The sequence below is a fragment of the Gossypium hirsutum genome, chromosome D08, assembly GCF_007990345.1.
Source record: "Gossypium hirsutum isolate 1008001.06 chromosome D08, Gossypium_hirsutum_v2.1, whole genome shotgun sequence".
NCBI classification, from domain to species: domain Eukaryota; kingdom Viridiplantae; phylum Streptophyta; class Magnoliopsida; order Malvales; family Malvaceae; genus Gossypium; species Gossypium hirsutum.
In genome coordinates, this window is record NC_053444.1 from 65,254,131 (window position 1) to 65,277,298 (window position 23,168).

The 23,168-nt window shown below is 32.5% G+C and overlaps 4 protein-coding genes and 1 long non-coding RNA gene across 11 annotated transcripts; all 5 read right to left on the reverse strand.

Moving 5' to 3' along the window:
* Positions 1–170: 170 nt before the first annotated feature.
* Positions 171–4,156, reverse strand: LOC107899147 (cysteine synthase). 3 transcript variants are annotated; one of them, XM_016824773.2, is made up of 11 exons: positions 3,934–4,156; positions 3,457–3,509; positions 3,237–3,346; positions 3,050–3,107; positions 2,424–2,687; positions 2,201–2,338; positions 2,049–2,100; positions 1,660–1,739; positions 1,239–1,298; positions 1,007–1,087; positions 171–563 (listed from the first exon to the last, which is right to left on the reverse strand). In XM_016824773.2, the coding sequence occupies exons 2-11, from the start codon at positions 3,493–3,495 to the stop codon at positions 471–473; spliced, it is 975 nt and encodes a 324-aa protein (XP_016680262.2). In that variant the 5' UTR covers positions 3,496–3,509; positions 3,934–4,156; the 3' UTR covers positions 171–470. The 3 variants fall into 3 exon arrangements, with proteins under 3 accessions (XP_016680262.2, XP_016680264.2, XP_016680263.2); XM_016824775.2 differs by having other exon boundaries at positions 4,041–4,101; XM_016824774.2 differs by lacking the exon at positions 3,934–4,156 and adding an exon at positions 3,856–3,896.
* Positions 4,157–6,649: 2,493 nt separating this feature from the next.
* Positions 6,650–8,720, reverse strand: LOC107899149 (40S ribosomal protein S24-1). Its single transcript, XM_016824777.2, has 5 exons — positions 8,376–8,720; positions 7,967–8,008; positions 7,616–7,786; positions 7,023–7,109; positions 6,650–6,912 (listed from the first exon to the last, which is right to left on the reverse strand). Exons 1-5 carry the CDS (start codon positions 8,445–8,447, stop codon positions 6,880–6,882), a joined length of 405 nt encoding a protein of 134 aa, XP_016680266.1. The 5' UTR covers positions 8,448–8,720; the 3' UTR covers positions 6,650–6,879.
* A 973-nt stretch (positions 8,721–9,693) lies between these two features.
* On the reverse strand, positions 9,694–11,755 carry LOC107899148 (uncharacterized). The gene is made up of 6 exons (XM_016824776.2): positions 11,341–11,755; positions 10,960–11,061; positions 10,605–10,669; positions 10,203–10,258; positions 10,078–10,110; positions 9,694–9,998 (listed from the first exon to the last, which is right to left on the reverse strand). Exons 1-6 carry the CDS (start codon positions 11,562–11,564, stop codon positions 9,876–9,878), a joined length of 603 nt encoding a protein of 200 aa, XP_016680265.1. The 5' UTR covers positions 11,565–11,755; the 3' UTR covers positions 9,694–9,875.
* Positions 11,756–13,548: 1,793 nt separating this feature from the next.
* On the reverse strand, positions 13,549–17,629 carry LOC107899150 (ER membrane protein complex subunit 2). Its single transcript, XM_016824778.2, has 9 exons — positions 17,273–17,629; positions 16,466–16,530; positions 15,929–15,977; positions 15,485–15,579; positions 15,239–15,324; positions 15,060–15,119; positions 14,887–14,968; positions 14,060–14,173; positions 13,549–13,909 (listed from the first exon to the last, which is right to left on the reverse strand). Exons 1-9 carry the CDS (start codon positions 17,457–17,459, stop codon positions 13,745–13,747), a joined length of 903 nt encoding a protein of 300 aa, XP_016680267.1. The 5' UTR covers positions 17,460–17,629; the 3' UTR covers positions 13,549–13,744.
* Positions 17,630–19,051: 1,422 nt separating this feature from the next.
* On the reverse strand, positions 19,052–22,522 carry LOC107899151 (uncharacterized). 5 transcript variants are annotated; one of them, XR_005917041.1, is made up of 5 exons: positions 22,255–22,453; positions 21,234–21,377; positions 19,759–19,924; positions 19,516–19,622; positions 19,052–19,394 (listed from the first exon to the last, which is right to left on the reverse strand). It is a non-coding gene; the product is annotated as an uncharacterized lncRNA (long non-coding RNA). The 5 variants fall into 5 exon arrangements; XR_001684591.2 differs by having other exon boundaries at positions 19,520–19,622; positions 21,234–22,522; XR_001684590.2 differs by having other exon boundaries at positions 19,052–19,419; positions 19,520–19,622; positions 21,234–22,522.
* Positions 22,523–23,168: the final 646 nt, after the last annotated feature.

Genomic DNA, 23,168 nt, shown 5'->3' on the forward strand with positions numbered 1-23,168 from the left:
AACCTTGAATATTTATACTTAAATTCAAATTTTTTATTCAAAACATTTTGCAATACTAATTTAATTTTTTTTTTAAGAATTACCGAATTAAAAAACAAAAAAAAACTGTGCTCCCTCACTACTCAAAGAAGACAGGAGGGCTTGAACTAAACTTGCTCAAAAACACAAGCTTGAGCTTGAACTAATCTTATTTATTATTTCAAACAATCCCACATTTATCTGGAATCAAATTCAAACATTGAGCGACTGCACCTCCATAAACACGATTAATATTTATTCTAATGTAACATATTTATTAATATGTGTTAAAACTTTGAAAAGAAATACAGTGAACAGCAACAAACAGGGTTCAACACCATGTCCAAACACATTCTTTTTTTTTTATATAACCCTAGAAGAAAACAAGAACCATCAATGGGGAAAGTTGGTAATGTTGCTTGATCAATAGGTTACCTTCTCCATGTTTCATCTCAAGGCTCAAACACCATACTCTCTGCTTCCCGTTTCACGGACTCGAACAGCACGGAAGACAAGTATCGCTCTCCAAAGCTGGGGAAGACCACCTGGATTGGATCAAATTTAAAAAAGGGGAAAATATTAACCAGTGCTTAGTAACATTGTAAAACTAACTGCAAAAGTTATCATAAAAATAAGAATCGATTAGTACTTAACTAGTGCTTAAAAAGACCCATTAACTAGTTCGGACCCTTAAAAGATACATAGAATTCCAATTAAATATATTACATCAGAATCCGAGTAACATATGCAAGACTCAAGGCGAAAAACACCATACATGACCTAATATAATTTTGTTCAACAAGAATGCTTATAATTTAGTGCAGGCGTGTAGAATCTAGAATCCATGTGTATGCCGATACTCAGTATTATCAGTGTAATTTGACAGAAATGTCTGAACTCTCAATAACCCTTTTCAATGGTGGCATTACATATTGCTTCAATCACGTGTTCAGAAAGAATGATGTAGGACTGAATAAAAAAAACTTACAACAATGAGTTTCCCGGCATTTTCTGGCCTCTTGGCTATCTCAATCGCGGCAGCGGCGGCAGCACCAGATGATATACCTACCTGTAATATATGTTCCAAACAGTTATAACTAAAGGAAACTGCAGAAAGAATCCAACAGAAGCTTGAGTGTCAATTTTCAGTTTAGTTGTGAACAAGCACCAAGGTATGGATTTCCATATTAAATTATATCAAGAAAACTGAAGAACCTTACCAACAATCCTTCTTTCAGAGCAAGTTGTTTTGCAGTTTCAATAGCTACTTCACTTGATATCTGCAGCCAAACAGGTAATCGATCATTACAAGGAACAAGAATAGCAATACATGCATGAAGAAAAAAGCTGCAATAGAAGAAAGTGTGCTCATATGTTGAATACCACCGAGTTGCCTTCCCTATAAGCATCTATAACATATATTGATCCTAGGATATGAAATAATGAAAACCAGCAATGAATTATGAGATAACAGCTGTGTGGCTTAAAAAAAAAAGTAGAAAAATTTGAACATTACAGTATTAGGCACATACTCCTATTTAACACTCATGCTCAATTCTGAGTAAATATAGGATAATAGCATATATATCCAATGTTGACGAAAATATTGGTCTTAATAAATTAAATATCATCAAGACTTACTTGAACAACTTCATCGATTAAATTGACATCTAAAACCCCAGGGATGAAGCCAGCACCAATTCCTTGGATCTTATGTGGACCTTGAACATTAAAAAATGCAACCATCCATCAATAGATAAAACATTCTTATAGAATCTTATTTTAGCATGAGGAGTACCAGAAAATAATTTTCAGATGATAATGGCAAAAATATTTAATAATCTTCCTAAGATTTAAGAGACTAAAGCCATGCTGTTTGCCTGTTGTCAGGGACAATGTACAAAAGCCTTGTAGGGAAAATTTTCAAATTTGATGTGAATAAAATATTATGATTGGAACTATAAACCAGAGGTTCGAGTGGTTTGACTTTGACCACCTGTTTGGCTATAGTTTGTAAAAGAACAACTTACCAGGTTTCCCTCCAGAAAGCACTGCACTCTCAACTGGTTCCACACCGACGAGCTGGATGGAAAAAAGCAAGGAGCAATGGAAACATAAGAAACACAAAAGCACAATGACAGACAAACGAAATTAGTAGTAGTTAGGGATCAAAAAGTCTAACCTTAATGTCAGGATTCTGCTCTTTCAGATACTTCCCGGCTCCTGTTACAGTACCTCCAGTCCCGATACCAGAGACAAGGACATCTACCTTTCCTCCACTGCCTTTCCATATCTCTGGTCCGGTTGTCAGATAATGGATCTAAAACAGGAACAAAGAATCAAATCACAACACCCTCAACGGCTCGAACTACTAACATATGTGTGAAAAGAGTTCTGAATGATACCTTTGGGTTGGCAGGGTTTTCAAATTGCTGAAGAATGTAAGAATTAGGAGTCTTTGACATAATTTCCTCAGCTTTTTGAACAGCCCCCTTCATGCCCCGGGCTGGATCCGTAAGAACCAGCTCAGCTCCAAAAGCTCGGAGGACCATTCTTCTTTCTAAACTCATTGAAGAAGGCATCGTAATTATGAGTCTGTAACCCTTAGCAGCTGCCATGAATGCCAACCCTATTCCGGTATTACCACTAGTTGGCTCGATCAGCACACTCTTCATCATATAGGAAAAACAGAAACTTTGTCAAGTTAAAACTTCTCTCCTTGAGTTTATTCTTTCAACATTAAAGCAACAAGATAGTGACATGAGCTCAAGGAAAGCTATACTTTTGCATATAAAAATGAAAGGAATTTGAATATCGAATTTAAAAGGAACAAACACTTGAAAGACGACAAGCTTCTATATAAAGCTTTCTCTATGTAAGTTCAAATGGTTAACTAGAGATGCTTTTCAAGTTGACAACAACACACAATTTCAGCCTATGGCATAGCTAGAATAGTATAACTACAATCCACTTAAAACCCTAAACCAAGCATAAACTTGAATTCTAAGAGAGAAATATAGCGAGTACCAACCTCGCCTGGTACAATGAGACCCTTCTCCTCTGCATCTGCAATCATACTATATCCAATCCTGCATGCAAATAAGGTTTTCAAAACAAAGATTATAGAACTTCAGTCCTACCATAAGTTAATGCGGTGTAATAGAGTTGATTACAATAAAATATTCCGATACAACCGGCAAAAGACGTTTCATAAATACCTGTCCTTGACACTGGAGCAGGGTTCCATTGCCTCCAACTTGGCAGCAATTTTAGCCACACATCCATCTACAACATTGTTGAGATATACCAGTGGCGTGTTACCGATCAACTGTTCATATCCAAAACAAACAATATTAACAAGGTTGGCAATACTTTTATTGAATTAAAACACATAAAAAGATCCTTTAATATTGTCAATGAAGATGAACAACTGCTTACTTCGGTGACATCCTTGGCAATTAAACTCTTTTCCCCCATTTCTTCTTAAGTTACTGCACAAACATTCCAAAGATAAAATCATTTAGCAAAACAAGCCAAACAAATTGAATATGATTAAGTAGTCATGATTGAAACAAAACAAAAAGGAACGGGAAGACATTTTGAGCGCTTGAAGAACAATAACAGTAATTTAAAATAACAATTAGCTTATCTATAAATAATAATAAAAAAGATTCATTACGAAAGAGAAATTAGTTCCCTAAGAGTTGAGACATTAAAGTGACTAGAAATGACTATGAACTTGATCAATCCAAAAGCAAAATCGGATCCCATGAAAGTTACAGTAATGAAGAGGAGGAAAAACCCAGAATCAAAAAAATAAAGAAGAACATAAACAACCTACGAAAAAAACCCATAAATCCAATCTTAAAAACACAAACAAAAACTATAATTTGACAGATATTTAAAGTACCCAACCTCCAAAGGTTGCAGAATTCACAAGAAAGATGGTGTTTTTCAAAACAATCTGTGAAGCAAAAATGATAGATAAGCCAAAGACCAAAGAGTTCAAAGGCTTAAGTAACCTCGAGAAAGCTGATAGACAGGAAAGCTACTTTATAGCTGTTTGTATATTATCAAATTTTCCTCTCTTTTTTATTTCCAATTTTTTTTCTTTTGTACTTAAAGAAAAAGCCAATTTGGCCAACAAGGCAACTAACGGGGTAAAATAAAATAAAGTAACCTACAACAAAAGTCCCTAAATTATTAGTATATTTACGTTTTGATCATTTAATTTTAAAAAGTTACAAAATGGTCATTGAACTATTTGAAAATTTTTATTTTAATTACTGAGCAGTTAAGTTTTTTTCTTAAAGTCCAGCTAGCGAGCTCCAAGCGACGATTTGACGATTGGTATGATGGATCCATCGACGAGTAGAAGAACATGTCTTAGATCCAAGTTGATCTAATGATCAATGTTGAAGATCAAACAAAAAAGTTGTTTGGATTTTGCTTCGCAATTTCTTGACGTTCAATGATGTTTCATAAAAAAAATGAACTATAAAAGAGAAGGAGAAAAAGAAATTTTGATTAGTGCACGTTGTGGGAACATAAAAGGCCGTATAACAACGATTTGAAACGCTCAATGACTTAAATTAAAATTTTTGAATAGTTCAACGATCATTTTATTATTTTTTGAACTTGAATGACAAAAACGTAAATTTATTAATAGTTTAATGACTTGGGTAGAATTTATCTACCATGTAATTTAAAAATATATACATAAAAAAGACGAAATTCATTCAACTTGGTCCCTCTTAAAAAAATTATTTTCTCATTCTAATTGCCGAACAAAATTAAAAATGATAATAACAAAAACAAAAGGGAACTATCAAAACAATCACCTTTGTTTATCTCGAATTACATTTTAGTCACTTATATTTGAAATGTTATGTTTTAGCCACTTACATTAATGTGTTATAACATTTTAGTCACCGAGCCGTTAATTGTCGTTGACGTTGAAATGGTAAGCTGACATGACACGTTAAATTATCATTTCAAACAAAAATTTTAGATTAAATTATACAATTAGTCCCCATTTTTTTCGTTTTGAGCAATTTAATTTTTTTCTTTTATGTTCTTTTAACTTTTTTTCTTTATTTTCCGTCCTATTTTGTTTATCCCTTTGTTTTCCTCCCTTCTCCATCTCTTTTAACTAGTTTTTCAATGTTTTCTATTTGTTAAAACTAGTCCCTATATTATTAATTTTTTGAACAATTTATTTTTGTATTTTCCTTTTCTTATTCCTCTTTAGTTTTAACAAATGGAAAACATAGGAAAATTGTATTAAAAGAGATGGAGAAGGGAGGAAAACAGAGGGAGAAGCAAAAGAGAATGGAAAATATAGAAAAAAAATTTAAAGAACATAAAAGAAAATTTTTAAATTGCTCAAAACGAAAAAATATAGGGACCAATTGTATAATTTAATCTAAAATTTTTAATTTGGCTCAAATTCTTATTTATTATCATTTACCCTCCACCTCTCTAATTTAGTCAAATTAGTGTTTTTAGACGGAAAAAAATTGACTCAACCCTTAAAATTTTAAGGGCACTGACCACAACACCTCTTATCCAAGTAAACTCAAGCAACGAGTGTTACATTTAACACTGAACATTCACTTGCGAATTCAAAAACTTTAAAATTGGACTTTTACGAATAATTTCATGTCCTTATTATGCTTTTAAGAACATAATTTGACTAATAATAAAGATTAATTGCATGTAAAATTTGTTTGGGTCTAATATAAAATTTAAATTTATTATATGTTTTTGAAATATTTATGAGTTCTTTTATATTTTTTAATTTTTTTTTAAAATTAGGATCAAATTTTGAGGTTTATTTTTTAAAAAAAATGAGTAAATTAATATAAAAACAATATTGATTTGTTAGGCGATTAATTTAAAGAATTTCATAGTTGATGACAAAAAAAAAACTATAACAAATAGCAATTTAATAAAATTCATAGTGAAGTGACAAAAATAAAATAACCCATAGTTGGTGATGTGAGGGAAAGGAGAGAGAGAGTTGATGTAAACTGGCACTTGGTGACATGGAAAAGTCCAAAGGAATATAATCAGAGGTTGAGAAAGAAAAAAGGACTGATTAGGTTTGGCCTTTGGAATTGTTGATATTCGGCCATAAATTGATGTTTGCAAAGTTAAAACAATGGCTGGACATCTCTATTAAAGCAATATGAATTTAAATCAGGTTAAATTGAATTTTATATTTTTAATACCATCTCATTAGGTGTATATAAAAGTTTCTAATTTTAAGAATATTTGTTAAAATATCTAAAAGCTGTTGATTCAAGTGAACCGCCTGCCAATTAACTCATACTTTGCATATATTCCTAACATATAGTTATTTTATTTGATTAAGTAGGATGAATCAAAGTCGTTAATGTTATAAAAAAAATATCAAATTACCTAATTAATATAAGACATCATTGAGATTACCTCTATATTTTTTTAATTTTAAACCGCATTGAAAATGTAAAATTACCGGTTTAAAATCCAATCATGAAAATCTCTACATTCCTTGAACCAAAAGTAACTTAAAAGTCTAGTATTTATATAGAAAAAAATAATTAAATGTCTTTTTCTAATATTTTAGAAGGAAAAAGAAGAAGCTAAATGGCAAAATAAAGGAAGGGAACTTCAATGGAAATAACAAAGTATTACACTCACTAAATATATCAAAATCTGCTGCATAAATAATATTAAACATCAGATGAACACCAAAATCCAGTTTTTTTTTTTTTCAAAAACAAAACAGATTGAAGAACACCTGGACACTCGTGTTGGAAAACATTGGCTCTAAGTTACAGCATCAACTTCACCTCTTCTTTTTCAAATCCTTTTATCTCACTTCTTCTTTGCTGCTTCACTGGCCTTGGTCTGTTCAACAAAGCAAAAACATTCATATAATCAGCCTCAACAACCATCTATCATAGATTGATAGCAGTTTGAGTAGAGTTATATTGTGAAAATCATCGAGTGATATTTACCTTTTTTACTCCTCGGATCTTCTTAGCCCGGTTCTTCCTTTCCTTCATTTGCTTTCTCGATTTCTCTACCTTGGAATCGAGTCCGTTCTGAAACAGCCATGCAAAAAATAATCAGCATCTAGAATCATATCTAGTCATTCAAAGAAACGGTGAAAGAAATGCAACTCATGACTAATGATGGAAAGATGAGGGATATGCAATGGCAAGCCAGAAGATTTAGAACCCATTTTCGATATCAAATAACTTAAATTCATGGAAACTTAAAAACTATGGATCAATGCATTACATATTTACACTCTATCTCAAGTTTTCTTCAAAACAAGGCATTTATCAAGCACAAAATAGATGAAAACTCTAGTTCCACATCCAACTCGTCATTTTTTACTACAAAAGCTGATTTCAGATTCTATAACATCACCATTACGAGTTGTTTTCAGTAAACAGATCGAATGCAGTGTTTAGAGTATGAAAAGAGAATTCCACAAATAAACTACATCGAGAAATAAACATCAACATACTAGACATGAAGCAAAAGCAGTTTAAAATACTAACAACTTCCAGAGGAAAAGTACAGAAAAGACATCAGAAATTACCCTGATTAGCCTATACTTGGGCTCGTACTTCTTTGCATTCTCAACAGAATCATATATCAAACCAAATCCGGTAGATTTACCACCTCCAAAATGGGTTGTGAACTTGAACACAAAAATTGAATTGGGGTCCTTAACCTCGTACATTCTAGCAAGCTTCTCCTTTAGTTCAGCCTAAAAACCCAAACCAACATCTCAAAAACAGGGTAACACAACCATGAAACCAATCCAAATTTTCGAACATTTATGATTGGTGTAGTTCCGAATCTTCATTTTATTTGAAGTTGACATGTCCGACACATATTCGGGTATATGATAAGACTATAATATTATTAGGAAATGTCAAAGATTTACCTTGGAAACATTGGGCCTCCCAGGATGCAAAACATCAATGATCTAAATAAAAAAGAAGAAGCAAATAACAATCTTTAGCTACCAAGTCAACAATGAACTCAAACAGATACAAGCTATTATTTCATTTCTCAGTTTCCCCACCCCCAAGAAAACAAATTAAGCAAAGTCCTAAATTAAGCATCTTATTATCAAAGTAATAAAATCAGCATTACATTTGTTCATTTAAGTTCTTATATTCCTTTAATGAGATCTACAACTGATATTAAACCCTTCTCAAAGAATGTAATAGAAAAAATAATGGAAGTCAAGAGAAAAACCCCAAGACTAAAATTTAACAATGACCCATGTTTGATCATCAAGAAAGTGGATGGAAAATGAGAGAGAAAAAGAAAAGGAAAAGCTTACTCACAAATTGTTTCCTGGAAAGTAGCCTGTTGGTCATGAACTTCCTGGTCCTAATAGTCACTGCCTTCTCCGCCATGGTTAAGCAAGAATCTTTCTCTTCTTTTTTTTCCCTTTTCTTTCGGAGCAGTTATACAGTGAAAGCTTTCCCCAGCAGCACCAACTCTCAAAGAAAAGGATTGTATATGGCAAAAAAAAACTATCTTATATGATTAGGGTTTCAGTTGATTCTCGAAAAAGAAGAGTTGGGGTTTCAGTGGAGAGGGTTTTAGCCTTGAATTGGGCTGTAAATTTGGGGATTTTGGTTTTCCAGGCCTGCTATGTAAAGCGCAGTATTTTTTAATGCTGGTTTAGAGGCATAATAATAAAATAATTTATTTTTAAAGAATATAAAATTAGGGAGATTTGACAAATATATAAAATTGGCTTTACGTGGATGACCCATCTGTAATTTCATCATCATCACCGTATATTTTCATTATTAGAATAAATAAATAAATAAATTATTCAATTATTATTTTAAAAATCAATAGTGGAAAATTGTTTGTATTCTTATTTATTTGGCCCTTTAATTTTATAAAAAGACTTATTTTAGCAATCATTTGATTTTTCGTCTTTTTTAGTCTTTAAATTTGTATTGTTTATCAAATCACTTTAAAATAGATAAAAAAATTAACATCGGTTACTTTGCTGATGTGACATCCACGTGTATGCCATGTTAGCAATTAATTAATTTTTAAAAATTAAAAATATTAAATAAATATTTTTTTTAATTTTTATACTTTTTTGAATGTTTTATATTTTAAAAAATAATTAATTGCTAATATGGTATTACATGGCAATTTATTTTGTGCCAAAAATTAAATGAAAGACTAAAATGAATTTTTTGTAAAGTTAAAAGGTCAAATAAATCATTATGCCTTATTATTATTATTATTATTATTATTATTATTATTATTATTATTATTATTATCCAAAGAGGACAATAGAGAAACATTATTATGCCATTAGAGCAGCCAGGAAAATTCTTATGAAATGTCAAACTGAAATTTTCATCTTCGAATATATATCAATCAACATACACAATACCAGAGTTTCTTATATTTATAATGACAATATTTATTGATTTAATTCTTCAGAAAAAAAAAAGAAGTAACTTTCAACATTTTCTCGGGAAAATCCTCTGCAATTTATGCCTAGAGTGCTCACTAGGAGGCTCAGGAAGTAGCATTCAAGAACAGCTCAACATTTCAGTAGATTATAAAAGTATTGTGATAACTGCGCTTGAGTATTGTCCAACAAATTATTTATCAATAATAGAAGAATATGAACTTTCTACTTACGACTATTATGAATTGAATTATAATCAAATTGTTTTGGGTCGTTTACCAATGTTAATAATTGTCGATTATATAATTCTACCGTACTCTAAAAATCTGTATGTAGCTATGTATTCAACCTATAATTTGAGCCTTCCTGTGTTGGAACAGCTCGGATAAGTATTAGATTATATGACTGCACAGATAAGAATTAAGATAAATGTAAGTGCAGCTAATCCGAGTATTGCACCGAAGAACCAGCAAATCTTCTGGAGAAAACTCAGTGGAGTAGAAGTACTGCCTTGTTTCGTCTGCAACGCAAAAAGAGATCAACAAAGCCATTTGGAGCTTAATTTGTGAACAAATCTGTTTGAAATAAGCATCGAATACCTGCACTTGGCTCGTCATTGATACATCGTTAGCCTGCAGGAACATAGCAACAAACAAGGCCTTTTCAGAATACAGAAGCTCAGGGAACAATGATTTTATATCTCATGGAAATACTATGAACATACAATAAGTGGTCGGAAAAGCTCTCGATCCTCTTCGGACGAGAATGATTTTGTTCGATCTGCAATCACAATATGATTAACTCAAACAAAGTTGGTGAGCGTTTGTTTGAAGGCATTGAAAAGAGACCTTCCTAAGCATCAGTTTCCATGATACGTGTATGGTAATGGCATGCAATGTAACGATAGGAGAGAACTAGTTAATCCCGAAGAGCAGATCGGTCCATCCATTAATGCAGATTACGACGTAACTCAGAGAAATCGAAATCATAATCGGAAATCATATGCATACTAAGAGTTTGATGATAGGATCTTCTAAATCACTATATTAGCTCATTTTGTTCTATTAGAAGTTGCAAATCCTATCCTTTACCCACTCCGAGCATTCGGAATCTAGATCCGTTCTACCTTGTATGTAGGCGGTGATGATTTTGTTCATGTCGTTGTGATTTCCATGAGTCGAGTTTCCAGGCCTGCAAAGAAGAAGAAAATTGCAAAGCTAAATAAGTTCAAACCCTGCGATTTCCATAACAATCTATATATGCTCTCCCGTTATCATCATATTGACATTGCTCCTTCTCGACCGGGAAGGTCAGGGGTTCGGGACATTGTAACAGCCAGCCTCTCTGCAAAATGCAGGGGAAAGGCTGCATTTGACGAACATCCGGCCATGTGCACCGGGAGAACACCCTATTTATCGACTATAGACTTTCCGAAGTCAATAGCCCGAAATGAAAGAACCACGACATGAGAACCACAATACCTGCTCGAAGTTGGTAATGCATACAGTCTAAGAGCCAAAGCTTTGGTTCTTAGCTGCATATCCGATAGCATCTTCCATCTATAGTCGATATCTTCATTCGTTCTGCAAATGTACTGCAGCAACAGGTTACTTATGTAACAGAATAAGAACAAATCTAACACAGTTCATCTTTTCAATTGAGAGTCTGATACGTATACATAAATACATACATTATATATATACAACATTCAAGCAATCCATTTATAGATTTCGATAAGGGGAGAAACATTCTTCGATGCTTAAGTAAATATATTTCGAGTTAGGTTACCATAAAAACAGTGTAAGAGCAGGAAATTAAACAAGCAATCTAAGATGTAACTGAGAGAGAAATATCAAACATACAAAATGGGTTTTGAAGGAGGGTTTCTAAGAAGTGATTCAAGTCGATCAATTTTTATCCCAACATCTAAAAGCTTGGAACGAGCGGCAATGTCTATAACGCAATTTCCATGGTGTTGTAGTGATGGGTTCTTGTTGTTTACTCTATTTTCTATGTCTTCCACCAACTTCAATGCTTCTTCAGCTTCCCTTATCCATGCATCCGCCATTAAAGCTTGCTTGTACATCTTCAAAAAAGTAATTGTTGTGATTCAAAGGGAAAAACAACAGCAATGTCTGGTCTAATGACTCAAAAATATGAACAACTCAACCAATGGTATTGTGCCAGATCAGAGGAAATTCATATGGAAACTTTGTTGAATTAATTATTTTTCCATTTAAGTTACTTTTTGGGTATTAAAATGATTGGAGTTTCACCTATTGTGGTTAGCCAGCTAAGATCATCTGCAACAGGCAAGGTTTTTTGTCCATGAAAATCATTTGGTCTGCAATATTTCTCTCTCTTTTTTTTTTTTCTTTTTCATGTGAGGACAATTATTACTATCAGTTCCATGAAAAGGACATGATTTGACAGATTGTCCATGTTTAATCCAAGACAAAGGTTTGTGAAAACTGAAACGGAATAATTTTTTTTAGTAATTAAATCCTGTCATTTGTGTATTTTAGTAATATTATCTTTAACATGTCAATAATTTATTTAATTATTTAAATTTTTTTTGTGTTTTTCATATTTATTGTTGTATCTTAATTATTTTTCATTTGTATTATGCAATGTATTATCCTATCTAAATAAAAATACAGGGAAAAAAAATCAAGGAATTCAAACTGTTTTCTTTTAATTATTTGATACTATAATCTAGATTCCACAATGGTTGTTTGATGATACCAAAAAATGAATGAACCATGATTTGGTATTGGAGCAAAACAATGGTTTCTTTTCTTCCAAGTAAAGTTTTCTCAACTCTTTCTCAAACCCTAGCCTAGCCAATTCAAGTTCTTTCAAACCTCTATTTCTTTTTCCCCATCTTCAAGCTCTTCACAGCTTTGTTTTATGGAATCTTTTCTCCAAACTCGGCTTTTCTTACCGGATTCCGAGCTCCACATGATTTTGTTGATGGCTTCTTAAATGAAACAAAGTTTGCTTGGAATTTTTATTAATGGAGTTTTCAACGGAACTATTACAATTTTTCACTTGTCTCAATTGATGGATAAGTATGGATAAGTGATTAAATCGAAACTTGTTTAGGCTCCTATAACCTCAATTTCTCCCTCTGCCATTGTCACATTGGCTGGCCTCTCCAACTTCATACCAACATCCTCTTAATGCAGTCCTACTCATGACATCCTAGATTAAAAACCGAATTGCACAACATGATATGATTCTTGAATCAAAGTTTAAAGAGAACCAATATGTACCTCCATAAACTTGCCAAGATCGAACTTGGGAGCCTTTCAGGATCTTGACTTTACGAATGAAAACATTTAGTAAGGGATAAATACTTGATGTAGCCTTCTCAATCTCTCTACCAATGACCTCAGGGATGAACCTTGCGAACAAGTTCTTTCAGATCATATGAAGAGGCCTGGTTAATCATATTTTTTCTCATTTTCCGATGAATCTGACAAAAGAACAGTTAGTATGAAACATTGAATATAAGTCAAAATATGTCTTAAGAAATCGAGTCAGGAACAAAATTTTTGAACCAGACAAATCTGGCTGGATAGAGCATAACAGGTTCGCTTAACCTCGTTCGACAGTCTTAACATTGACATAGGATTCCATCAAAATATGCCTTAAGAAACGCATTTTCACCGGCACGGCTCATATTTTAGCTTCAAAATACTTGGTTTAAACATATTCTCTCAAATTCACATATGCAATGTGCTCTACAAACTAATTAATTTATCAAAACAAAAAGGATCACAAGGATTAAAGCTATAAGCCTGTGACCATCAATCCATGCTAAGAATCCCCTTAGCATTGTAGTTTCAATTCCTAAACAATAATTGCTTCAATCAGATCGTTTTTAATACCATTTAAGAACATTCAAACTGTGAAATAAAATTACATTTGAGCCATAGAAAGGAGCATTAAAAGCATAAAAAAGAAAAGGGTTTTGCCAATGTTCCTTTCATTGAACAATGAAGGTGCCTAAAAAAAAGATATCCAATATATTCGAATCCATAATATTTGATTAAGTAAAGACGATATGACCTCTAAAAAAGCTCGAATCAACACTATCCATTACCATCTTGATCAAAAACACAGAAATGACAACAATGTAACTTAAAATTTAGCAAAGATTGAAACATTTTTAAGATATTAAAACATTCCTGAAAATTATCTTTGGACCCCTTACGGGGCAATAATCAAAAAGCTTTGATTCAATGTCGTTAGGGTTTAACACTAAATTTTCAAACTTCTTAAAGCAGAAGTAAGCAAGCCTAGTTTATCATCAGCTTTCTGCCTGTATTCTTTCTCCAAGGCTTTTGCTGCCAAAGACTGCAGCTCTGGACTCTCCTTGTCTTCCTTGTTCTTTCCTTTTGAAACCTGTCCGATGGCTGACGTGCACTGAACAAGAGGATTCAAACTTTGGGTCAGAAAGATAAAATACGAGGACATTGAAAAGAGTGAGTGTGAAGCCCTTCTTTTTCCAGTAAGATTTTAGTTAGTATAAAGATGAAAGCCAGTGCATGAGTTCTCAAAAGAGAAGGAGCTTACCAAGCAAACTCCAAGAAGTGCTCTGGTATTCTTGCCCCCAGTCAAGTCAATAGTTGATGCATAGTATTTCTTCGAGGTCTGAAGGTTTTCCAGTCCGCCGAGTGTGTAAAGTACCTGTTAATGAAAAAGCATAGTGCGTAATCAATGAAAACAAGAATTCAGAGGAGAATCAGAAGAGTTCGAGCTAGAAATCTTTTGCTGAACCAATGCAAGGTGAAAAGCATTATCCTGTGAAATTGTAGAGACTTGAAACTCGTGCTTGTGAATTACCTTCTGTGGGACAAGACAGTAAGGTTTTCGAGTAAAAACAAACAGCATCTCCACACAATGGTATCAATGCCAGTTTGGGTGCAGGGCTCCACAGAGGAATACAGATCCAACGTCTACCTGGGAGTTTCCTTCTCGGTTGGGAATCATTGGTCATTTGCATTTTTGCATAACCACAATCACTAAGGAATTGGTTCTTTGTTTTATGATCATCCTAGCAGAATCATAATTACTACCGAACCATTTCTTTATTCATTGAGCTCATTAAGAGCCAAGAATATACTAAAAGAAGAGCATTTACAAAGGGAATGTTATTCTCTAGGAAAATTGGAATGTGAGAAACTGCTAATGAAATTGCATACTAGTTTCTAACTATGATAGTTTGAGTCTTCATTTTCCTTGAAGTATCCTTATCCAACATATACTGGACATGGGTACGGAGGTACATTCCTCTTAAAAAAACTGAGCATACACGTGCCAGATACATACTCATATTTCGACAATCACCCCCCCTAGTCCAAGTAAAAGAAGTTTTTAACTACAATAAAGAAGAAACTTACATCAGCATAGGCCAGATGATACAAGGGAACTGTTGGTTGAGATAAAATAAGCTCCTCATAGCAGAAAGCGGCTTGTTTGTACCTGATTTATCAACCAAAAAAAACAGAAGAAGCTTAAATCACTGCTATTTATGATTGGCAACATAATTAAGCTGTAATAGATTAAAACTCACATTTGTAGGGAGACATATATCTCTGCAAGTTCTCTCCAAGCATCATGATCTGCCATAAATCTATCAAAAGAAAAACGGGGAAATTGAGTGACATTTGCTCTGTTCTATAGTATCGAATTAGGAAAATGTGTGACAGCAGAAAGGGGGAAAGAGAGACAGAGTTTTCTGAGATATCTCACATTTCAAGATATTTATTAAGCGACTCAATAGCCCCTGAAATATTTCCTTGAGCCTTTGCCATGGCTACTTTCCTCTTATGTATTACCTGCCCAAGATAGGGTTTATTGTCATTGGTTTCTTTTTTTTGTTTTTATAAAAGCAATAAGCCATTATATTTCCTTTTTGTCCATTACAACTGATTCTTTTTCAAGAAAGGCAGAGAGGAGGAGGGGAAGTGAGGGTCGGAAAGTGGTCACAGAATTTACTTGATCAAGTGGATTGTCCTCTAAAAGACTTGAGTAAGCTTTTTCAGCCTCAGCCCACGATCCCTTTGCTTCAAGCAACATGCCCTCCAGCCTGCCTGTAGACCATGACAAAACAAAACCACTAGGTCATCAAATGTTCTGGGACAATGAATACCTTCGCCAGCATCCTACAGAATCCAAACTTATACAAGAACTGTTTATGTTTATCCATCCTTATTCAAGCTGTAATACAGTAACATAAAAGCCCAATAAGGTTTGGAGTAGAATATTGACTGAGATGTTTGGAAGAAGCTTAATTCAAGTGTGTTAATGATCAAAAGGTAAGCCATGAATTTATGATTCTCAAATCACTGAAACCACAGCATAAATTAGTGTCAACATATATACCCTTTTCGTAACACAAACGGAAAACGTAGAACATGTTTAACAGTCATATATACTTACCAACCCTTTTGCTCTCAGGAAATTTTTTCAGTAAAGCCTTTATACAATCCTGCAACATTAAATTGTACCAATTTAAGACAGGTAACTTCACAAATCTACTACCAAAGCATCTATGCTAAACAGCACTGTGATTCAAGAAACAACGTAATATGCAGATAAGCATACAAACTGTTTCAGTGGAGCCCAAACCAACAACATTCAATAAGAGTTACACCATTTTGCATATAAAACAGGCAAAAGTCATATCTTCCTAACTAATGGCTTCATAAGTGGTGAGAAAACTGTAAGAACAAGCAAGACCTTAAAGAATTCTTTCCATCAAAAAAGAAAAATACTCTTAACATGTTCGAAAGAGAAATCATATAAACAATGAGAGTGGTCAATCCAGTGGCATGATCAATATTTAAATAGGAAACAGTAGAATTAGTTTTACACATATACGCAAGTCCAAAATGCGAAAATCAACTTAACATAATATGAAAACGGAAAAGCTTAAAAGCAATCCAAAAGTGAAAATCTCATAGACAAGATTTGTACCTTTGCAACGTTGAGACATTGGCAATCCATAGCAGCAATAGCTACCTGCTCATACAAAGTCCATTCTGTATCAAGATATAAGTACTTGTTAGCAATTATTACTGTTTACCGCTATAAATTAACTGAAGTAAATGGTAATATAAGATGAAAACTCGTAAATCACATTCCTATAGATAAAAGAACGCTGATTCACAGATGCTTATTGCCCTTCGAGGTGTATAAAACTCAATACAAAGAGAAGCACTGGATGATGTCATGGCACATGAGAAAAATGTACAAAACTAAGATGAGTTCTTGTATCTAAATGCAGGTATAAAATTAACCAATAGTCTCAGAGGTATAAAGCATTACAATTGTGCTTCATCAAGCTTACCTAACTATTTTTGTTTCTCAAAACCTCAGCTGAGAAATCAATATAATGAAAACTCAACCCGACTTTCTTACAAAGCTAATTCTTATTTTAATGCCTACCAATTCAAATCAAACTTATTTCACTTTCAATTTTACACACAAATACAAAATATCTAAGTTATATAACACCCAAATTAAATCAAAATTTCAATCTTTTTCTTAAAAAAATCATTACGCTTCAAGTTTTAAATTCAAGCAAATCAACAACAGGGGCAACAATTCATAAAGCTTTGAATTCAAGCAAAACCAATAGAAAGAACTAAAAAACTAAACTCTAAAACCCCAAAAAACCCCAATCACAAAAATTCAAAATTCAAGCGAAACACTTTAAAATCATTGAATTCAAGCAAAACCCAAATCCACAAATCACCCAACGAAGCTAAAAGGAAGACTAACCTTCAGGGCCAAGAGCAGATCTTTTCTTGGGATCATTTAAGATGGATAAACCATATTTCAAGACTTTCTCTGAACGCCTAACTTTGAGCTTTCTCACAAGGCAAAGGTACTCCCAAGCACCTCCTCCTCCATTATCTACCTGGTTTTCAAGCCTATTCAATTGGGTCTCCTCTGTTTTGCTCACCATCTCTCAATGTAAACTTTTTTTTTCCTATTTTTTTGGGGTATTTTTTAGATTTTTCTTTTATCAAATTTGCTCTGCCTTAGGTTTTTCTCTAATCTATCGCCACTGGCCTGTAGATTGGATCTCTAACCATAGGGTCGGGTTTTAATTAAGAAAATATTTGGTAGAACGCTATTGGAATTTTTAAAGAGTTAGGGGTCAGTAAATATCCCATAAAAATATTTTAAAATATATATGTCAAAATTTTAAAATTATTTATAAAAAATTAGTAAAATAGTTAATTTTGTTTATGCCTTATAAGATTTTTGTTACTGAACCGTTGATTATTGTAAACGGGGTAACGGTAAGTTGAAATAAAAATTTTAAGTTAATTTATACAGTCGGCCCCCATACTTTTCGTTTTAATCAATTTAAATTTTTTTCTTTTATATTCTTTTAACTTTCTTTTTTTCTTCTATGCTTTTTTGCTTCTCCCTCTCATTTCTTCTTCTCCATTTCTTTTAACCTAGTTTTTTTATATTTATTATTTGTTAAAAAAAATCACTTTAAAAGAAATAGAGAAGGGAGGAAAATAAAAGAAAAAGCAAAAGAGAATGAAAAAAAAAGTTAAAAGAACATAAAAGAAAAAAATTAAAATAATCAAAATGAAAAAAAATATAATAACTAATTTTAGAATTTAATCTAAAAATTTGTTTGAATTTAACGTGTCATGTCAGCTTACCATTACACCGTTATCTGTAATTAACGACTCAGTGACAAAAACATAACACTTTATACCATAGTTACTCACGTATATGATTTTTTGGTCTAAATGCTTAAATAAGGGAAAATTAATCTTTTAGGAATTGCTTCCAATTTTTACAAATTGGGAAACAAAAGCTAATTTTTTCGAAATTATTAAAATAAAATAGTTTAATTAAAATAAAATAGTGTAATGGAATAGAGGTGTAATAGCAAATCAACTGTTTGATTGAATGTAATGGAATAGAGGCGTAATAGTAATCTTGTGTTTGGTTGAATGAAATAGAGGTGTAATAGCATAATGGAAAAAACTAAAATGACTAAAATACCCTTAGCATAAATTTGTTTGGGTGTAAATGATTATTGTTATTGTTATTTAAATTTTAATAAGATTATTATTATCAATAATAAATAATTTAATCATATTTTAACATAATTATTATTAAATATATTATAATTAAAATATATAATTTAATAAAATTCTTAATAATCAATATTCTTATATGAATTTACTCAAATCATAATATATGATACTATAAAATATAATTTAACATAATTATTATTAAATATATTATATTTAAAATATATAATTTAATAAAATTTAAAATAATTATAACTAATAAATTTTCTTATATGAATTTGTATAATTTAAAATAATTATTATTACATATAATTTAATAATAATATATAATTTCATAAAATTATTGATAATAATTTTCTTATATGAATTTATACAATTTAAAATAATTAATATTAAATATAATTTAATAATGATATATAATTTCATAAAATTCTTAATAATAAAATGTTCTTATATGAATTTACTAAAATCAAAATATAACTTGAGAATTATATTCTGCATAAACATAATTAACTTATATTAAGAAAATGTTAGATGAAAATGAAATTCTACATCATAATCCATATGTTATATAGTTTTACAACATCAAAAAGTTTGAACATTGATTTTTTGCATGTCAGAGCTGTGTTCTCCTACATATTAGAACAGCAGTTGTCGGCTCACTAGTTCTTGTAAAAACCACCCAAGAGAGAGCGAGCGAGATGAGTGGCATGGCCAAAACAAAAATGTCATGTATACACACACCCAAAGTCTCCACGTCAGAAGGTCAAAGGAAAGACAGTTCAATTTATGTGTTATTGCCAGCCATTCTTCATCGTATTGAACCTCATAAGGTCCTGGATCATATTAAATATCAACAATCTAAAAGATCAGAGAAAGCCAGAATTCATTAATTAGCTTCCAGCAAAGACCAAAAGAAAGAACCTAAACGAAATGGTCAAAACTTATGATAGATACCTACAAGAACTTGCGCCCTGGAAGGCAATTATCGAGTGCAAGAAATTTTGTCGCTCGACCACCCTCTTCATGTTCAACAAGAGTGGTGAATTTGCAGTGCAAGTAAGCTGAAAACCAATAAAATGGTTTGAATTTTTGAGCAGCTGAGCAACCAGGAATGGTCAACAAGAAAACTGAATACGCTTGATATGAAGATTTTCATTTTTTCACATATATGCATTTCCACCAATCGGTTATAATTACCTCATCTTTGAATTGTTTTTTTTGTAGCGAACAAGTTGTTGCCAGTTCCCATAATTAGTGCTGCTGAGCGGCCAATCGTGTGAAAGGAAAATTTAAGTCAATTCCTCTAGGTGCATGAGCTTGTGAACATCATACTCCCAGTTATAAGATGGCCTTTCATGGTGTCCTGCTCAAGGAAAAGCTAATTCATTTCAGTTTCAAAGCTTCAACTCTCCACCCTAAATAAGAATCAATATAACATATCTAACACTCGCTTGCAGTAAATAAACAATTACCATTAAAAGAAATCCAGAATAAACACAAAATAGACAAGTAAAAGAACTTCAAACCCAACCTAAACAATAATTACTCTCAAAACTGCATATGCTTATTGATGCTGTCTCTGAGAGTTATAACAAATATTTCTTTGGGGACGTTGGGAGAGAAATATATGAGTTCTTTTGGGGTGATTTTGCTGACTGGTATGCAGAATGTTCTTTTATAATCTATTTTCTGCTAATAGAACGTAGTTCTATTGTTTTATGCCATTAAGTTCTGGATTTTATGCCATTTACAGATCATGAAAACTGAAAAGTAATGGAGTTTATGCTGTTGTTATATAGCACATAATGCCCTTTTTTTTCTAAGGTTAAAGTTGTAAAATTCATTTGGTGGATAGTTTATTGTTATCATTACTAGAATTCTATTGTAAGTTGGATCAGTATGTGCTGTTGACACATACATGAAATACCTGTCATGGTTGTATGTTTTTTGTAAAAAATACTGGTATAAACACAGTGAATACTCCACCTATCCAATAATTAATAAAATATATGTGCCATCGAAAGAAGCTAAACATATGTCACAATAGCAACCAGTAGAAAATAACAAATCAACAAGACAAATGCTTAGAAATACAATGTAACAGACAGTGAACAGAAAAATGGAAGTGAGAAAGAACAAGTGCATCTGCATGTGTGTTGCAGTGGGAGGAGAATGCACCATGCATCACAACAAGTAATAGCTCCAATACAACAATAGGAAGGGATATGTAATGTTAGATGGTAACGCCAAAAAGAATACCAGATCATTGGCAGAACAAAAAGATGAGCAAGACATGTAGAGGTTCCAATGTCACAACAAAATTGGAAAGGAGACCTAATTGTAATCGCACTTGACAGCAAGTTGCAAGAAGTATGGCATGTTTAGGTCACCCAACCCTGATACATGAACACTGGAAGAACTGACACAACCATTTCAAATTAGAGGTTATTACTCCGAACAGAGTAATAGATGACACACTTCAGCATATTGTATTTTGACACCAATAAATGTGATAAACGCAAAGAAATGCCAACAAGTAATGCCCCAAGTTAATAAATTGTAGATCCACCTAAACTAGTTGAATTTATACTACAATAATAGGGAATCGGAGACATCTTGTACTTGGAAGAGGATGCAGATACATCTATATCTATTTTCAACTCCATTTATACCTGACGGAGCCGTCTATACTGCCCGCTACCATAACTTCTGTTTCCATTTGACCCTCTAGTGTCTGGACATCAACTTGTCTACTCCAAAGCACTATAACATATATTTCTTAATAAATTTTCATCTTTTGCACCTTATCTCCAAACCTGAAACAAATCTGAAATACTGTAAAATACAATAATGAAGACCAAGTGATTATCAGTAAGAAATTTGGGAATAAAACTCTAACTTAAAGAATGACAAATATTGCAAAAGAGATATGCGTGAGTATTACAAACAATATAAATTCATCAAATTTTGAGTTATCTCCTCCATTAATTAGTTTATTTTTGTCCTCTCCAGCAGCAAAATAAGGATTAAGAGGAAGAGATCGATATGGTGATTACGATTGACTCCAAGCAATTCAATTCTAGTCCATAGGTTTCCCATAAGAGAACGAAACATTATCTCCCCCGAAAGACAGAGACTTGAGAGTTGAGTTGTAGCTTATATTTTTAGAAAAATTTAAAGAAAACCCATCACCGAAAACCCTTCTAAACAAAATTTGATTATTGCAAGAACAGAAACCAAACGAAATTAAACTTGAAAAGCAAAATCTGCTAATCTGAAAGTGTAATGCTGTGATAAAAGAAGCAACTTTGAACGCATTTGCAGAGAAAGTGTGAAGGAGATTTTGGGAAGAATTTTCTTTATTTCTATTCGGCCATGGTCGGAATGGCCATTCAAAGCATTCAGCACTGAATCCCTATTACGCATTTGAGGGAACCAACCAAACAAAGGCATTGATATTCTCCCAAGAATAAAGAGGGTGCCAACCAAACGTGGCCTGATTCTTTTAATCTGAAAACCGAAAAGAAACGGGGGAGCAAATCGGCAGAAAAGAAAAGAAAATAAACTGGGAGCAAATCGGCAGAAAAGAAAAGCAAAGAAACAAGGAAGCAAATCGGATGAAGGTAGAAGGAACAGAAGAGAAACAAAGGGGATCGGGGAGGGTAAAACAGGGAGGGTTTGCTGAAGCGGTACCTAATCTGGGCAAAAGACGGGAATAGAAATCGGTGGTTTTCACCGATTAGGAAAATAATGGATTACACGCGTATTAGCAATACATTGAACCAAACGAAAGATTAGAGAGGAATTAGATGGGACCCATCGATTAAGGGTATATTGGTGCCAATACACCAAACCAAACATGGTGTTAATATTATAACAATTGACGTCATCTACGACGAAAAGCTATATTTTTACGCTTAAAAGGCGAAGATCAGTATGAACAAGAAAACCAAGGCTTTCCCATTTACTAACATTAGAGGCTTGCCATCTTTCTTAACCCGCACCCATCCTCTCCCTTCCAACTCCCTTGTTTTGACTATATTGAGCTTGAGTCATTCAAATTTTCAAGTATTTTAATGTTTGACTTTAATAGTTTGTGTGTATAATCGTGTTTCTAAAATATCTTTAATACATAATTATTTTTAATAAATATCCAAAAATTTCAATTTGAACTATAATTTGGTTTCAAACTTCAGCATAAATAATATAAGAAATGAGATAAAGCAAAGTCAATAATTAGATATTTAATTCAAATCAAAATGTCACTTTAAAAGTGAATTCAGTTATACTTGAAGTGAACTTCAAATTTCAAGTCCTCTCCAATATCTATAAAGCTCAATTCAACTTGATTATTTTTAAATTTTGGGTTACAAGTAAACTTGTTTAAGGATCGGATTAAGAAGATTTTCAAAAATCATATTATTCAATTAGTTTAAAGGTTCATTTGATGTTTGGTAGAATTTCTATTTGTGCCTTCAATTTAGCTTGATACAGAATTCACCAATGTGAATGTGAATGTATTAGTCAATGAAAATGAGAGAAAATAAGAGATAAAATATGTATTATAACAATAAAAAAAAACATAAACTTATGAAACAATCAGGATT

What these genes read in the sequence shown, in the direction of transcription:
- LOC107899147 (XM_016824773.2), bottom strand. Translation starts at nt 3,495, where the DNA reads ATGGGGGAAAAGAGTTTAATTGCCAAGGATGTCACCGAA. An exon ending in CTCTGAAAGAAGGATTGTTG is followed by an intron (nt 1,088 to 1,238) that starts GTAAGGTTCTTC and finishes CATATATTACAG; the next exon opens with GTAGGTATATCATCTGGTGC. An exon ending in ATGCCGGGAAACTCATTGTT is followed by an intron (nt 564 to 1,006) that starts GTAAGTTTTTTT and finishes GATCCAATCCAG; the next exon opens with GTGGTCTTCCCCAGCTTTGG.
- LOC107899149 (XM_016824777.2), bottom strand. Translation starts at nt 8,447, where the DNA reads ATGGCGGAGAAGGCAGTGACTATTAGGACCAGGAAGTTCATGACCAAC. An exon ending in TACTTTCCAGGAAACAATTT is followed by an intron (nt 8,009 to 8,375) that starts GTGAGTAAGCTT and finishes TTTTTTATTTAG; the next exon opens with ATCATTGATGTTTTGCATCC. An exon ending in AGATCCGAGGAGTAAAAAAG is followed by an intron (nt 6,913 to 7,022) that starts GTAAATATCACT and finishes TTTGTTGAACAG; the next exon opens with ACCAAGGCCAGTGAAGCAGC.
- LOC107899148 (XM_016824776.2), bottom strand. Translation starts at nt 11,564, where the DNA reads ATGTACAAGCAAGCTTTAATGGCGGATGCATGGATAAGGGAAGCTGAA. An exon ending in CCTCCTTCAAAACCCATTTT is followed by an intron (nt 11,062 to 11,340) that starts GTATGTTTGATA and finishes GTACATTTGCAG; the next exon opens with AACGAATGAAGATATCGACT. An exon ending in AGCTTTTCCGACCACTTATT is followed by an intron (nt 10,111 to 10,202) that starts GTATGTTCATAG and finishes ATGTTCCTGCAG; the next exon opens with GCTAACGATGTATCAATGAC.
- LOC107899150 (XM_016824778.2), bottom strand. Translation starts at nt 17,459, where the DNA reads ATGGTGAGCAAAACAGAGGAGACCCAATTGAATAGGCTTGAAAACCAG. An exon ending in AATGTCTCAACGTTGCAAAG is followed by an intron (nt 15,978 to 16,465) that starts GTACAAATCTTG and finishes TTAATGTTGCAG; the next exon opens with GATTGTATAAAGGCTTTACT. An exon ending in ATCATCTGGCCTATGCTGAT is followed by an intron (nt 14,174 to 14,886) that starts GTAAGTTTCTTC and finishes TTTCATTAACAG; the next exon opens with GTACTTTACACACTCGGCGG.